The sequence below is a fragment of the Pundamilia nyererei genome, unplaced genomic scaffold (genome assembly GCF_000239375.1).
Source record: "Pundamilia nyererei isolate P.nyererei 1_Seehausen unplaced genomic scaffold, PunNye1.0 scaffold00022, whole genome shotgun sequence".
In the NCBI taxonomy this organism is placed as follows: Eukaryota; Metazoa; Chordata; class Actinopteri; order Cichliformes; family Cichlidae; genus Pundamilia; species Pundamilia nyererei.
In genome coordinates this window covers 3,652,990-3,669,112 of record NW_005187423.1, presented here as the reverse complement: position 1 = coordinate 3,669,112, position 16,123 = coordinate 3,652,990, and the positions used below count along the sequence as shown (strand labels likewise).

Genomic DNA, 16,123 nt, shown 5'->3' with positions numbered 1-16,123 from the left:
ATTTCCTCTTGATTCTGCACAACCAAAAAAAGAAAAAAGGCAACTGTGCAAACTATGAAAGCAACCCCTAGAGTGGTGTTATGTCATCAAGTTTGCGTGAGACATGTGAGCTTTTACCTTACTTGACCCCCCTCAATAGCTACTGCTGCCGCTGCTGAGGTGGATGGAGAGCGAAGCAAAGGATGAAAATAGTGAGAGAAGGATTTTGCAAAGGGAAGAGAGATAGAGGACGGTGAAACGGATACAGCGAGGGAGGAGGGGGAGGAAGGACAAAGAAAAAGTCAGACGCAGACCGAGATAAAGAGAGGAGGAGCTGGGAGCAAGTAACATGGAGAGGGATGGAAAATGATGTGTCAGCAGCGAGTGCCGGAGAGGTGTAAGTCAGGACGTGAGGAGACGTTTCACTCCGCCCCTCTCCCAGTATTTCCTCCTCCTTCTCCTCCTCTTTTCTCTCAAAGTTAAAAACTTAGACTTGGCATGGGAGATATAAAAGAAGACTGCAGAGAGTGGGCATCTGTACAAGGGGAATAATCCAGCCCATGCTTAATTTCTTTTGGCACGGCCTGCCTCGGGGGACACAAGTTTTCGGTCGGCTGTAGCTCATTAGACGACTAACTGGCTCACAGCCCTTACTACAGAGCTAGCATTCTGAAGCCATCAACAAATCAGATGATATTCTGTGATTGTGAAGAGTCTGGTTTTCTCTTTACTCGAGTCATATAGGTCATTGCTAGGTAGCTTTTCTTCTCTTTTTTAACATCACTGGGCCTCAGCACGGTTATCCTTTTGAAGTCTACGTTTTAGATTTACATTTAGACCATCTGTTTGGAATATCTATTGGCCACATGGGCCCTTCACTGTCCAAATCTGTTCACTTACAGTTCTCCTCAAGAGGACTAATATTCATTCCACTTAATGTTGTCATATCTACCAGAAGGTGCTGCCAACTGTACACTATAAAGTTTAGAACCATGAGCCTGTGAAATATATATTAATATTAAATTAGGTGTTGAGAACTCTCTGGCTCCCAGTTTGCCGAAAAAAAAAAAAAAAACAGCCCTCGGTTCATTCTTACCTCACAACATACAGTATGCATTAAAATGATTTATTAAAATGTATTTATTATTATATATTAACATTACACGCCCTCTAATTGCTAATGCTCACGGGATAAATGTATATCAGAGGCACTGCATGAGAAACACATGGCACTTACATAATCCCCAATAGCAATCAGTGGGAGAAGTCCATCACGCCAAAGCGGGCATTTTGCTGATTACTGGGAAACATATAAGCCAATCAAGTTGCTACATTAAAAGTTGAAGTTTACGACACTTTGTACCGTGTGGGGGCAAACGTTTCTATTCGTAGTGCAGATGTAGATAAGTGCTTTTATCATTTGTCTTGACTTACTGTGTTAGTAGTGTGAGTTAGCAGGACATTTGTTCAAGCTCTTTGGTGGGATGAGGCATCAAAGCGCCACGAGATGCTGTGTTGGCAGTCGGGGTTGAGCCGTTAATTAAATCACAATGCCGTGTATTTGTGCTTATGTGGAGCAATTATAACCTGCGGGAGGAAAAAATAATCATTTTTTAAACTTGTTGAATTGGCTGTTGACATTACAGCTATATCACTATTCATTTAGATAGTCCAAAATCACTCCCTGCTGGCTGCTGGTGGCAAAACTTCCTTTTAGAATACAGAGGGCAGCAACAACAACTTATTAGAGTACCTGCTGCTGCTGCCATTCATAGATTAGAACTACCCAACACAATGACTGATAAGCAAAATGATATTTAAACACTGTGGTATACAGTACTGCGAATTAAGCTCAAACTACACATTTTGTGTTCACTTTGGATTAGCCACCCAGCTGCATTAGCACCATTCACTCAGCATCATTTTTGTCCTTTTAACAACAGGATACCACTGGTGACATAAATCATGGTGACCATGTAAAACCAAGGGAAAAGGTTTGTCACACAGGCCTAGAGACTGGTCTGCAACCATATGACAAACACATGAAGCCTAGTTGTGGTTGTTTCGGTCACTGGTATATTACTTCAGCTGTAGTTTTAATGAAACAGAAAAGTGTGACACAAACCAGAAATATAGAAGGTTCTCTTTCAATTAACATATTTCACAAGGCACAACTTTTACTTTGAAGGTAAACTTTCTCCACTTCTGGATTGTTCGCATCACACTTTCCCAAAATACACTATTTGCAGACCAATGTGAAGAACTACAAGCAACCGTGGCAACCTGCTAGGAACCAAATCAACTGCTAAAAGTTTGTTTTAGTTAGGGTTTTTTTTTGTTTTTTGTTTTTTTGGTGCAGCAACTTCTTTGCATCTGATTTCACGAAGCAAGAAACAGCAAATTCTGACTAACCAGTCGGGGAAAACATCTTTCCCTAGCAACCAGTGGTTGTATCACTTCCAATATGGCAGACAACTCTAGAGCAATGTGCGTATGACGCCTTGTGAGAAACCTCGATTTCATTTAGCTGTTTCTATCATTTGGCTGTTTCTTGTCCTGCTGTCTTGGACTGCAGTTGGCAATGACAGCCCTTCTTCTACAAATAAGATGTGCTGCAGAGATTCATTGTGAGCCTCGGGCCAGTTTAACTTGAACCTGACAAAGGTGGAAAGATAGTTCATGTGTCAGCACTGCAGAGCAGAACAGAGACTATATGGTTGGTTGCTGCAGTCAAAGCCAATAAGGTTGGAGTCTGTCCACGGGATCTTAATTTTTAATAATACACAAAAAGTTTCTCAGTCTGTGGGAAAACTGCATTATTAAAACTACTGTACTCTGGATTATTCTGGCTAAAAGGCTGAAATAATGTTGGCATTTAGCCTGTAGAAACTGTCTACAAAGTGCAACACCTTAAAAAAACAACAACAAAAAAACCCATCTCAGTAGTATTTAGTAACTACGTTCTCACACAGTGCTGTGACACCAAAATATCAGTACATAGATAAGTAATTACTACAAATAATCCAGTTTATCTTTTAGAGAATGGCAGCTATTGTTAGACATTTACTGTGTTTACCGTTACATCTGGCATGTTAATTGTCCGATAAATAAATATAGAATGACTTATGAAGCTCACAAGGCAGCTGTACTTATGTTATTGACTAAACTGTCATGCAAACCTGCAGTAAATGTCTTGCAGTTAACTCTTCAGGTTATGGATTAGTCCTGCGCTGCAGAAAACAACCCTCTGATATAAAACAGCGCTTTGTAAATATGTGCCATCGCTGCTAATGAAATGTGGAAATAGCTGAATGCATTCATATGTGCTTCTTTCCTGCTTTCACTCCTCTAAAGACAAGTTTGTTGATACAAGACAGCTGCACTCAATAAACGGCTCCATGTGGCGCACATTTGAAGCGTTCAGCGCCAACTTATTATTCGCATGTCATCAGTGGCTTGGCATGTCTGCTCCTCGTAATAATACCAGGCCATGCTTGGAGCTCACTAGCTGCTCTTACTGTTCCTCTTTCTTTTTCTTTTTTTAACTTTGGGTTTACGTGATACACGAGAAATTACTCAACCTTGCTACGCCCTCATTCAGCTCTAAAAATCCGACTGGGCCGCGGTTTCCGTGGCGCTCGTGTCAATCTGAAAAACTCATTCTTCCTTGCCTCCTCAGAGGAAGAGGTCGTCTGAGGACACGTCTTGCCCGGTTTCTGTTTGGATTGACAGCTCTGCTGTCCAATCCCGTTGCTCAGCTCAGGCTCGGGGGGGAGGGAGAAAGGCCTCCCTGCAGTGCCTCCTTGGTGAATGCTTCAGGTTGTGTGTGAAGGAGCTCATGTAACGACGGCTGGAGTCAGTGTTGTCCCGATCTCACCTTCCCCACATCACACATCCTTTAATCAGAAACCGCATAACAAAGACACAACCGGAGGCACAAGAGGAAAGAAATTCAGGTGTACGGCTCGGGGTAAAAATGACTTACTCTAAGCATGTGTGTCGCCCCGATTGCAAATAGACCTGTAATGATATTAGAAGGGATATCTTATTACACTATTAAATACTGTTAAATTATGCATTCTTTTAGGAATATTCATATACATAAACAATACATGAGGGCTACAAATTATTTTTTATATTAAAATTGTGCACTTGAACAACATCTTGCACTGCAGACATATTATATTCTTGTTTAAGTGGTTGTTCACTATGTTCTATTTAATGCCTCATTTTAGCAATAAAAACAACATACATAACACTGTCTACTGTCCTATAAAGCCTGTTGTGGCACTAACAACTACACCATATGTTTTGGTGCTTGTGTGATGATATAACTCGCACTACTTCCTCCATGCCATCAGTTCCTCTGGCCTGGGCTGACCTGCATGTCTCCCCAGCGGATATAATCTGACCTCCATCTCTTCCTACTCCCTGGTGATACCTTTGTTCTGTGACTTCAATGTGGGTTACACCTTTTGTGTTCAACCAAATAAGGGCCGCCAATCTGATGGGCTTTATCACTGTCTTCACTGGTAATTGTTTTTTCTTTTTTTCTTTTTAAAGATACAGCACTAAGGGAGTGGCGTTACGTTAGAAAGTGCTGCTGCAAATATGCTGCTCTGTTCATTAAAAATAGGTATACCACCACAATTATGCAAAAATGTCTTCATCCTTTGCAGAGGCGATCAGGATACTTATCAATTTGCAGAGAATTATTTTCAAAACATGCCTTAGATGACAGAAAGTTTTCACATAGTTATATTGCAAGAAAAAAATGCCTAAAAGCTGGGACCACTTGGCATCATAGATTTAGTAGTTTTAAATAAGAGCACAAACCTAATTGTGTAAAGCCTCATCCAACACAGCTGTTTGTGTGCTGTCCAAAGAAGCGGAGTAGCGATGCCATTGCAAGGCAGTGATTTGCATACTGCTGGCTCACTGGTGACAACAATTACATCTCTGTTTTTTTTGTTCGGTTTTTTTTTTGTGTTTGCTATTTTGGTATCTGTGTAATGATAGGTTGCATAAACACCAATGAACCGTGATCACAGAATTGGCCAAATGCTTTGCTCGTCAATAATTAAATTACTGTCGTCCACGATTGCGTTCTTTAGTTAAGTCCACAGCAACGGTACCCAGTGAAGAAGTGTGCGTCCACTGGCAAGTGTCCTTCGGTGCCGTTATCCATGTGCGTCTGCATCTGTATTTGTGAGGTTATTGTCACAAACAGGGGTCTGACCACTTGTGTTTATTGGCTATTTAAATATGTCAGGTTAAAGGTTGTATTTTAGCAAAGGCCTGAAGCTGATTTTCGCTTTCGAGAGCAGCCGAACTGTAGCTTCCTGAGTGGCCAGAGTGCTGTAGGTCAATTGGAAAGAAAATTTCCTTCTTAGAAGAATTTCCTAATAATGCATTGGTCCTTACATTCGTATTTTCTAAATATTTAATATTTCTCAGTTTTTATTATGGGAGTTTCCTCTTCATTCTGCACGAATCAAGAGGTAATTTAAAAGATAAACATGTTGCGCGAGTATATGTGAGCGCATGCACAGTGTGCATAAATAAATTCTCATGCTTGACACACACACACACCTACACACAAACTCACACATAAAGTTGCACATGTATCCACCATCGGACTGCGACTTTGGCTGGCTTTTAAAGTGTGTTTCACTCTAACAATTATTAACAAGATTCACAGGAATGAGCCAAACAGTTGACACGAGGACTCCAGAGTTTCGGAACTGCCTTTCGGTCTGGCCTAAAGAGGCGCAAATGTGTGATTGTGTATACTGTAAGCATGTGTGTGTGTGTGTGGATGAGGATGGGGGGGGGTGCAGGGAATGGGATGGCTGCGTTGTGTATCCTGTGTCGCAGCTTACTGTTTTTTAGAGCAAGAAAAATGGGCTTATGTAACGGTCATGTGATTTAGCCAGAAATAGTGGTGGGGCTACAGCTGCTGCCTCTCCTCCTGCAGCTCGGTTCCTTGGCTTTTGGCAGCAGCCAGACAGACACACTGCGCACTACTCCCGCTAGCTCAGAAAACAACTTCTACTCAGTCCTACACACAAATACAGATACTGTACTGTAGGTGCAACAAAATGCAATGCACAGTAGCATTGTCGCTGGAGATAAACTGCATGTGAACGCCACACGGCGAGCTCCCGTACTAAAAGCATTGCAATCCACGACAGAAATTTTGTGTACTTTGAGAGAAACAAACAACTGACAACAAACGTGCAAGGGAAAATACTGAGCAATATGCACAGACATGCAAGCATTTGCATGCGCGCAACCATGTATGTGTTTGTGGGAGGGACACACAGTTTTAACATAAGCCCTGAGGGAGCTAAGCCTTATACTTAGGTCATTAGGGTCACAATGGCACACTGTACCACTCCACCCGGGTTGGGTTGTGATTTCAGTCCCTGTGTGTGTGTGTGTGTGTGTGTTTATTTCTTTGTGGAATCAGATACAAGATTTGCATTATTTATTTATTTTATTTTTTGAAATTGCCAAGTGGAGCAGCTTTGGCTGTATGTGCATGTGTGCGCATGTGAGATAGTGAGAGTGAATGACTGTATGTGTGCATGTGCATGAGCCTGTCTGTGTGTGGGCGTATGGCGCTCTGAGGCTGGCGGACGTGTGGAAAAGGAGGGATGGAGACGCAGGCGTAGCGAAGGAGAAGAGTGGAGGAGGAGAGCGGAGCTGTACAGTGAAGAGCTAGTGGAGCGGAAGGAAGCTCTCTGAAATGGGAGATCATTGGGTTTAGCTCAGGGCTAGGCAGGAGGCAGGAGGGATTCTCGCCATGTTAGCATCACTGTCAGGAATAGTCTAGCTGCAGTCAGAGTCCTGGCTCTGGCGAATTCTAAAAACTCTCTTGCTATTTACTGTCTAATGCACTATTAGTCATAGGTGAGAGCGGAATAATCACAATTTTAATCATTTTCACAGTCGTGAAAACCGATATTGCCACACATTTTTTTTACAGCTTACCTTGATGACCTACATTACAGTGGCTCACAGAGATCTGACATTACAATGAAACATTTCCTGCCATTCATGTAATTGCTTGTATATTTCCTGGAAAATGTTCAGAACTATTATCCTACCTCTATAAGTAAGCGGCTTCTATCTCCTGCTTCGCTTTTTTTTCTTCTAAGAAAAAACAAAAACAGACAAAAAAAAAACCTGTTTTCTCCAAAACTTTGAAAATATCACTATTATTCTGTGTCAAGCTTCAGGATTGTCATCATCAAACTGACAGGGTCTTGTCTCCCTGTAGGTCAGCATAACTACCTGTGTGCTGGGAGAAACGACTGCATCATTGACAAGATCCGAAGGAAAAACTGTCCAGCGTGTCGTGTACGGAAGTGTCTCCAGGCTGGGATGAACCTAGGAGGTAAGGAGTCACATCCTCATTACACATTTGCCCGGTCACTTGTCTCAGATGTGGCATTTAAGTCAGCCTCTGTTTGCTTCATAGAAATTATAAATGTAGATCCGTATATAGTCACAAGAGGCCCTGGGATGCTGAGTCAGAGGATGTTTGTGTTTATATTATGTGTCTGAATATAATATGCATAATGCATCTACAGCAGGTGTAGCTCAACAATACTATATACAGTACAAGCTAAAAAAAAAAAAGCCTGCAGACAAGTTGCAGCATTGTGTTATAAGGAAGTATGACACTGTATTTTAGCGGGGAAAATGTGTGTTTTATTTATTTATTTATTCTTTTAAGTGAAATGTATTCATTTTTTTTGCCACAGGCATATTCCAATTCAGGGTCACAGTGGAACGCGCAAAGCTAAAAGCACACTTGATAGATTTTCACTCCATTAGAGAGATTGAAATTACAAATGGTTTCCAATTCTACGCTCCCAAAGGGAAGTGAATTTCACCACAAATGTAAACACATAAAAAAAATACTCTGCTTAAAATTGTACAGACACATTTTAGGATTTTAGCAATTTACTAGATAAACAATGAAATATATGCATGAAGGCATATTGGATATTGTAAAAAGCACCTTAAAAATAGGATAAATAGTTTTAGGTTTACTAAACAATTGAATATTCACCAACTACTACTGAAGCCATGTAAAAGAAATTCTAGCTCTTATTATACTCTTTTTTTTTAAAGGGATTTTTATAATACGATAACTTTTGATGGTATAAAAATGTTAACCTTCAGAATTACACCATAAGAATGGCCACTTGAATTGAACTCCTCAGAATAAGAGTGAAATGCCAAACGTTTTAAATGAGAGTACGACCTATTTTGTTATAAGGCCTATGATTTGAAGAGGTACATCCAATATTTGGGACAAAGTTTATCCAGCAAGCCGGCCAACCAACTCACAGTATAACAAAACTCACATAAACAGACGCTGATTAGAAAAATCTATTTCGGAAAAGGATTTTAAGATCCATTTTCTGTCCTATAAACTTCTGGAAGCTTACTTTTCCACAGACAATTTAATTTGCCTCTATATATTTCAGGCAACAAAACAATATGAAATGGATGTAATAGTGAGTTGCTAGTGTATTATAGGAACAGAGCCCAGTTTGTTTTGGTGTGTATTATAACGGTCTGAGAGCAGACACAATGTTCACTGTCTGTGAAGAACCGGGTATACGAGGATAATAAGTCTATAGGTGGATGCAGGGGTGAAGCTGGATTTTAAAGCAGAATACCAGAGTGAGATAGAAGCCACAGTATTATAAAGTGTTAGTCACATTAAACACTGCCATTCAGCACAGCGAGTTCAGCACACATGGGACTGGAAAATGGCACCAAAAAAGTAGTCTGATTACAGATACCCTACAGTAATTAGCCACATGTATCAGCACTCATAGCTTGAAGTAGTTTGAACAGCTTGAACACTCTCTTTGCTCTCTTCTTTCAGTATTTCTACGAGGTGTTGAAAAGCATCGTATGACCATGAGTCACAAATAAATAAAACTTAAGGTTGCCAGCAAGTGTATTTCTGAGTAGCAGCAGCGTAATCCATTGAAAGAGACTTCAGCTGTTTATACCTAATTACTGTATGCTGTGAAGACCAGTAAAGAAAGCTGACATGTTCCCAAAACTTAATAATAGACATATTTTTGTAATGCTCTTTTAATATCAGAATTTTATTTTTGTTTATTTGTTTTGTGAAGTTTGCCTTCCAGCCAACAAATATGATAATATTATTTCATGCTGTGTAAAGTGTAAGTAGTCCCTTTTATGAATATTTATTCCTACTGCCGCTATAGCATCATTTACAAGAGACATGGGATCTGTACCAGGACGCATGTTCGATCTGGAAGTTATCTGCCTTCACTTTGGCTACCACTGGTTGTCCTGGCAACATTAAGCTAGTTATCGGCTGATTCTTTTAACTTGGAGCATCTCCGTGTGAAAGAGGCAGAGTTGACCAGAAGCAACATTATCAGAATCATGAGTGAAGGATGAGTTGCAGTGATTCGAGCAGATAAATCAGACCACAGATGGATAACCCCTTAATCATGCTCTATCGTACAGGCTCCACCGAGTTAGTCAGTTCAGCCCACAGCTACAGTAAGTGCAAATATGTAGAAAGCAACTATAAAAAACAACAAATTAGCATCATTTTAAAGAACTTTAAGAAAAAAGTAATGGACTAGCTACATGAATTTAAAGCAGCTCATGCAAATTACACCAACCTAGTGAGAGTGGAGAGCACAAAGAAGTAGCAAATTTGGTAACTGTATCAAATATATATATTTTAATCGTTAAAACAAACCTGTAATACCACTGAAAATTTAGCTTATAGACATTTATTTATTAGCTAAAGAGTAGCAACAGCTTTATGTAGCTCAACAGTGGTTTATACATTTGGCAACAAGTGAAGCTCTGGTTTGATCCCAGGATGAGACAGAACTCAGGAAGGAGTCAGGAAGAGGGGAAAAAATCTGTCAAATGAAACATAGGGGAACTACCTGCTGTGGTAACCCCAACAGTTTTGTGAGGTGTCGTTGTAGACGGCATTGATTTTATAATCTCGAGATTAGCAATTTCACCGTCCTCGTCTTGGTTTGGAATAAAAAGAAGAAAAAAACAGACAGTGGTGAGGAGAGGCGGGTCTTTCTGTAAAACCAGTTGTTAATTGGCTAATGGCTTGTTAATCACTAGCAAATGAGCTTATTGTGGCAAATCCTCTTTTTGAAACATAGCATGACCTGGATTTACAAAATAGATGTAATATTTCATTCAGCATGAACCCAGAATGAGCAGAAAAATGTTTACAGAGGTCAAGTCAGAAAGCTATTTTCCTACAGTGAACTATAGTACGGGAAGGCTCTTTGTAATCACAACTATCGCCATGTGGTGGGCTTCGGGTAAAGTGCAGGTTGAAGGCGCTCATTTTTCCAACCGGAAGCTAGAACCGTGTTTTATACTGTCTTTGGGTATGTCTGCGAGTGCCTTATATGTTACTGGTAAAAACAGCTTTGAAAGAGAACTCGTTATTGCTAAGAACAATAGGCAGCCAGGAAAACTAGCTTGAAGTAACAGCATGCAGTTACGTCTAGCAAGTGAACTCAGGAATCAAAAAAAAGGTGGAGTGTTAGCTGCTAACGTTAGCAAACAATATCCTTTTCTCCATGTAATTAATAGTCTGAGTAAAAGAAAGAGGCTTGATATGAATTGGAATATTGTAAACACTCAATAGTTTACAATGGTGTCTGTAAATATTACACTGCATGCACTGATAAGAAAAATCTGTGTGCTGTAACAAAAAACAGTTATAATTGTGATAAGAAATGCAAAAGCTGACTGTTTTATTTTTACATATTATCTGAAAGCAAACACATTTTTATGCACTGAGAAGAGGCGAACGTGTCAGTAATAAGCAACCTCACCGGCTAATAGGAGTAGATAGGTGGGTGCAAGGATGAAGGTGTGTTCTAATATGTCAGAAGCAGCTGTGTTGGTGTCTGATGAAATGTAGCACAACAAGACAATAGACACAAATTTCTAGGTTTAAGTACATTACTCGAGTTTATTGAATCTGTCATGTAAAATTTAGACACAGATGAGATCAGACCAGAGCACATAAAACTACAAGAAACAAAACGGTTACAGTGTCTGACTCCAGTCAGATGTTATAGTTATGGTTACCCTCTGATAATGCACCTCAGGCCTCACCACAGGCAACAGTTGTAAAACCAGCAATGTTATCGCATGCGAGTATAGCAAGACATCAGTTTAAAAGCAAACAATTGTCACCTTAAGCATACATAGTTTGGAATATACATATCATCGTTCTGTAGTGCTGAGGTGTTGAAAGACATCACATAACCGTGACTCAAAAATGAACTTAAGGTTACCAGTGAGGCCTCAGCTGTTTGTTCCCAATTCTGTTGTGATGACCAGTAAAGAAAGCTGCTGCATTTAAAACCGTTTTAGTGAAGTTTGCCTGAAAGCTAACATTAAGGAAAAACAATTTCATGTTTCATAAAGGACAGCAGTCTTTTTAATTTTTCTGGTGCTGGCAGAGCATCAGCTAAGAGACCTTGGGCTGGCATCATGATGCAAATCGAACTCTGGGTTAGCCGGCTTTACTGAAACCAACATTTTACTGTTATTAAGGCTATTATGAAGCTGGTTTAAAGTCTTAAAGGCGCTTTTTAACTCCAGCTGTGAGCGCACTTGGAGCTGCCGATTTGAATCAGCATCGGAGTCGTAAATGTAGTGCAGCTCCAGTGATGCACTGATAAATTTGATCGTGAGGATGGAATAAAGTAAGATATCGAAAAGCAAAATAAAAACCACGTAAGCTGCACAAATATACTTATTATCAGGGATGCAAACATTGCCTGGTCAGAGAAAACCTGCTGGGGTGTTGATTTTAAAATGTAGTTAATGTAGTTTACATGCTAATAAACCAGTTCTGTCAGTTATTATGGGTTAAAACAACTCTGGCTAAAACATATAAAAAGAACAGATGCGGGAGCTGATTAGGGACGACCTGTTTTTCACACAACCCTTGAAGCTCTCTCTCGATTCTCTCAAAAAGATGCTGTTTCCTTCAAGCCATGTATGCTTACATTAAAACTTGTTTGCTGTTAAACCGGCGTGTCTGCACATTTACACGCGGCACATTGTCGGGTATTGCTTGTGGGGTTATCTATGAGCATGTTTGGAGCTGTTGATTAACATCTATGACAGAGCGATTAGAGAAGTATGATATATAATGAAAGAGTAATTCCTGCAGGGGAAAAAAAGGTGCATTTTGCAAGTTGAAATTAAAAAATAGATAGACTTTTTTGTCTGGTTCCCTAATGATGAGGAAGGATGTTGTAATTATGTGGTGAAGCATTGCTGTCTAATGCACGATGAGATCAGTGGAACTGAAATGCTTCATTTATATTTGAGGGAATAATTTAACAGCGTGAGGGTTTTTGTTCTAAGAGAAAACAGAAGGCTTTTACTGTACTTTCCGTTTCCAATTATCATCACAAAGACTCGCGTGTTAGTTTAAGCTGGAGCGATGAAGAAAGTGTGTAAAGACGCTGACATTTTGGAGCAAATAAAATGCTGCTATTTAGGTTTCCCACACGAGATCATGCACACATTCCTCAAGAGTTGTCTGCCATATTGGACGTGATACAATCATTGGTTGCTAAGGAAACATGTATCCCCCGGACTGACAAGTATAGGTTCCTGGAAGTTGGTGGCCCTGGCTAAGTCCAGACCCTGATGAAGGCCACAAGCCGAAACGCATTGGTCACCCAAAAAAGTTGTTCGCAAATACATTAAGTGTCGCTGGAGTCTTCATGTCATCTTTTCCATGCGCCTTGGAAGTAGGTGAAGTTGTCCCAGAAAAAAATTGTGGCTCTGGCTAAGTGAAATTGGTTGCAGAGAAGGTCCTACCAGGGGTTGGGAAACTCCAGGCCTCAATGGCCAGTGTTCTGCAGGTTTTAGATACATCCTTGATGCAACACTGCTGATTTAAATGGTTAAATTACCTTCTCAGCATGTCTCAAGTTCTCTAGAGGCCTGGTGATGAACTTATCATTTGATTCAGGTGTGTTGACCCAGGGTCATATCTAAAACCTCCAGGAGGCCTGGAGTTTCCCCACCCTTGCCCTACAATGAAAAACTATTTTTTGATTGCTTTGGTTGCTAGCACTTTGCCACGGTTGCCTTTAATATTAGGAAAAATGATGAACAACCGCAGCAATGTACTAGCAACCACAACAGTCCTTGCCAAGTCCTTGCCAACATCTTGGGGAATACCTTTTTTCCTAACAACAGGTGGTTGCCAGGGGGTCATTGACCACTCTATAGGCCTGTGTGATTGGGACTTTATACTTTTTTTTGCCAACAACTTCCAGCAACCGCTCACAACCTGTTGGGAAATACTAATTTTTCACTCACAAATGGTGGTTGACAGATGGTTGCGGACTGGTCTCTAGTCCTGCGTGACTCGGGTCTTGTTCTCTTGATCCTACATCGTCACCATGATTGTCACACATGTAATATTTACATTGTCACACAAATGGCCCAAGGAGTTAACATCACATGGTTACTGGTCAGATGTCCTTTATTGGTTAGAAGCTCTGTTTTAAAAATTAAAATCCTGACAATGAGACAGTATTAGAAAGCAAAATTCAGACTCAACTGATCTCTATAAACACGTTACACTTTAATACTTAAGGGATGAAAATGGAGAAAGAATAAGGAAGGTAAAAACCTGCCTTTACTACGAGGGTCTGGGGGAATTACTTCCCCAGAAGGAAAGTGTTACATTTCAAGGTATTACAACTGCGTTCGCAGAAAGCTAATCCTAGCCATCATTATTGTCTATCTGGCTAATGGCAATGCAATTAGGCTCGTCATCAGAACTGTGATGTATGATACACAATGAAACCGCAATACATGGAGATAAGGTGGTTATAGCAACAAAAGCATGAGGGCTGGAGCCTATGCCACCTGTCACAGGGTGAAAGGCTGTCTCTTTATGTCAGCCTTGTGATAGATTGCGTTCATGCTCAAATTCACACCTACAGTTAATTTAGAGTTACCAGTTAACCAAACAAACCTGGCTTTGGGAGGAAGTTGGAGTATCTGAAGAGAAGTCACACTGGCATAGCAAGAGTGCCTGTCAGGAACTTTTTATACCAGCAGTAGGATGGCCAGATGTCCCACCTTATGTGGGACCGCACATAATTTTCATACCCTGTCCTTCGTCAGACAACGTCCCACATTTTGATTGGCTCTAGTTAAGTTTCAGTTTAAGTATTTACCAGCTGTGCTCCCACAAATGGTTGATTTTTGATATACTATGAGACTTTAGACCCTAGACGTGGCAGAAAGGGGTAAAATTAAACATGCTTATATCTGTTGTTTAAAAAGCTCCATGAGGAGAGAAGTTATGAAGGCTTATGTGCCAAAATATGTTAGAGTTTTAAGAGAACAAAGAGAAAATGCCAAGAATCAGATGACCCCATATGAGCAAGAACTTGGCGACAGTGGAAATGAAAACCTCAGTTTAAGCCAGAAGAAAGCTCCGGCAGAAGCATGCTCTGTTAAATTACTGACTAACCTTGATTTTAAAAGGAAATTAGAATAACACTTATATGATAGTATTGACAACTTATAATGTTATAACTAGTAATTAGCTGGTTTACAGTCCAGTGTAGGTGACTGTATTGCATCTTAATGTTTACTACCTTCCAAAAACCTATATGATTGTGTGAGTAAACAGGAACTTGAACAAACACTTTTTATGTGATAGCAGCACAGCAGACATAAATGTTTGACTTAAGTAGTACATCTTGTTGCATTTGCATATTATTTATACCCATAGATAGACACATAAATAGAAAAAATACCACCATTAACACTGTTAGTAAAGGCTCTTTTGTACCCCGCAGCACGGAAATCCAAGAAGTTGAAGCTGAAGGGAGTCAGCGAGGACCTGCAGGGCTCTAAGGATGGCCAAACTGCTACAGGTGGCGCTGGAGGCTACCTGTCCTCAGAGAAGGAGCTGAATGCCAGTGCTGCCAATGCCCTGGTGCCCCACAGGCCTGGGGTGGTCACACCTTTTCTGCCGCCCTCCATCTGCAGCGTGTTGGAGCTGATTGAGCCCGAAGAAGTGTACTCTGGCTATGACAACTCACAGCCTGACACCACTGACCACCTGCTATCCAGTCTCAACCGCCTGGCTGGAAAGCAGATGGTACGCATGGTGAAATGGGCCAAAGTACTTCCAGGTTAGTGACCATTAGTGCAAGAGGGCTGAAGCCTAAGTGCTGTTTAGGAATGTTTGCTAGAAATGTTTAGGAATGTTGGAAAAGAGTGGAAGCAGTCCTAAAGACATGTGTAAGAGAAGTAGGTTATATGTGCATGGCCTTATAGTTTACTGCTAACAAAAGAATTGATATTCAGTTTTATTTATGGCTGAATCAAAAAAAGTGGTAAGCTGGTAAAAATACCAGCCTAATAAATCAGAGGGGACTCTATATTGTAATTATGAAGAGGGGTTTTAATGAAGATAACACGCCAACATCTTCACTTTTGATCTTTTTCGGATAAAACACTGCCAGTTTTGTCAGAGCACCCAATTTTGATTTTAAATATTAGGTCAGGAAATAATTCTGCGGTGCTTCAACAAGATTAGAGATGAATCCTATTTTACCATTTAATAAAATCAAGATTAGGATTTCTTATAGAAGAAAAAAAAACAAAACTAATTTACATCAGTGTTGCCAGTTGTTATGTGAACAGCTTTCTCATTAATTTTTTCATATACACCAGATTACGGGAAGCTGAGAGAAAATAATGTTTGAGAAGGAATAAACACGTTCCCCTAAAATTCCAGTCAGTGGCAGACATAATGAAAGATGCCTCACAGGTAGCTCTTTGAGCCTGTTTAATTTGCTGTATTGCAAATATTTGATACCTCCACGGTGTCTGCTTGCCATATCCGGACATATAAATAGAAGCCAGACAGAAGGGTCAAAATGAGCACCTTCGACTTTCAGATATGCCTCCTGCCGGCATTCAGTTTACATTTGGATGTGGCAGAGTGACACGCAAGGCAACACGGGCCAGCAATGTCAGTAACAGCAATGTGCCCAGTCTCTTGTTATGTCAGTCATTAAGCACA

General features: G+C 40.4%; 1 protein-coding gene across 1 annotated transcript in view; it reads left to right on the top strand.

The window, feature by feature from the left end:
- Window positions 1–16,123, top strand: part of nr3c2 (nuclear receptor subfamily 3, group C, member 2) — an 85,328-nt gene that overhangs the window by 51,740 nt on the left and 17,465 nt on the right. The window contains exons 4-5 of the mRNA XM_005726960.1: window positions 7,265–7,381; window positions 14,889–15,227. Coding sequence (XP_005727017.1) covers window positions 7,265–7,381; window positions 14,889–15,227 — 456 coding nt within the window. The remainder of the gene's footprint in view (window positions 1–7,264; window positions 7,382–14,888; window positions 15,228–16,123) is intronic.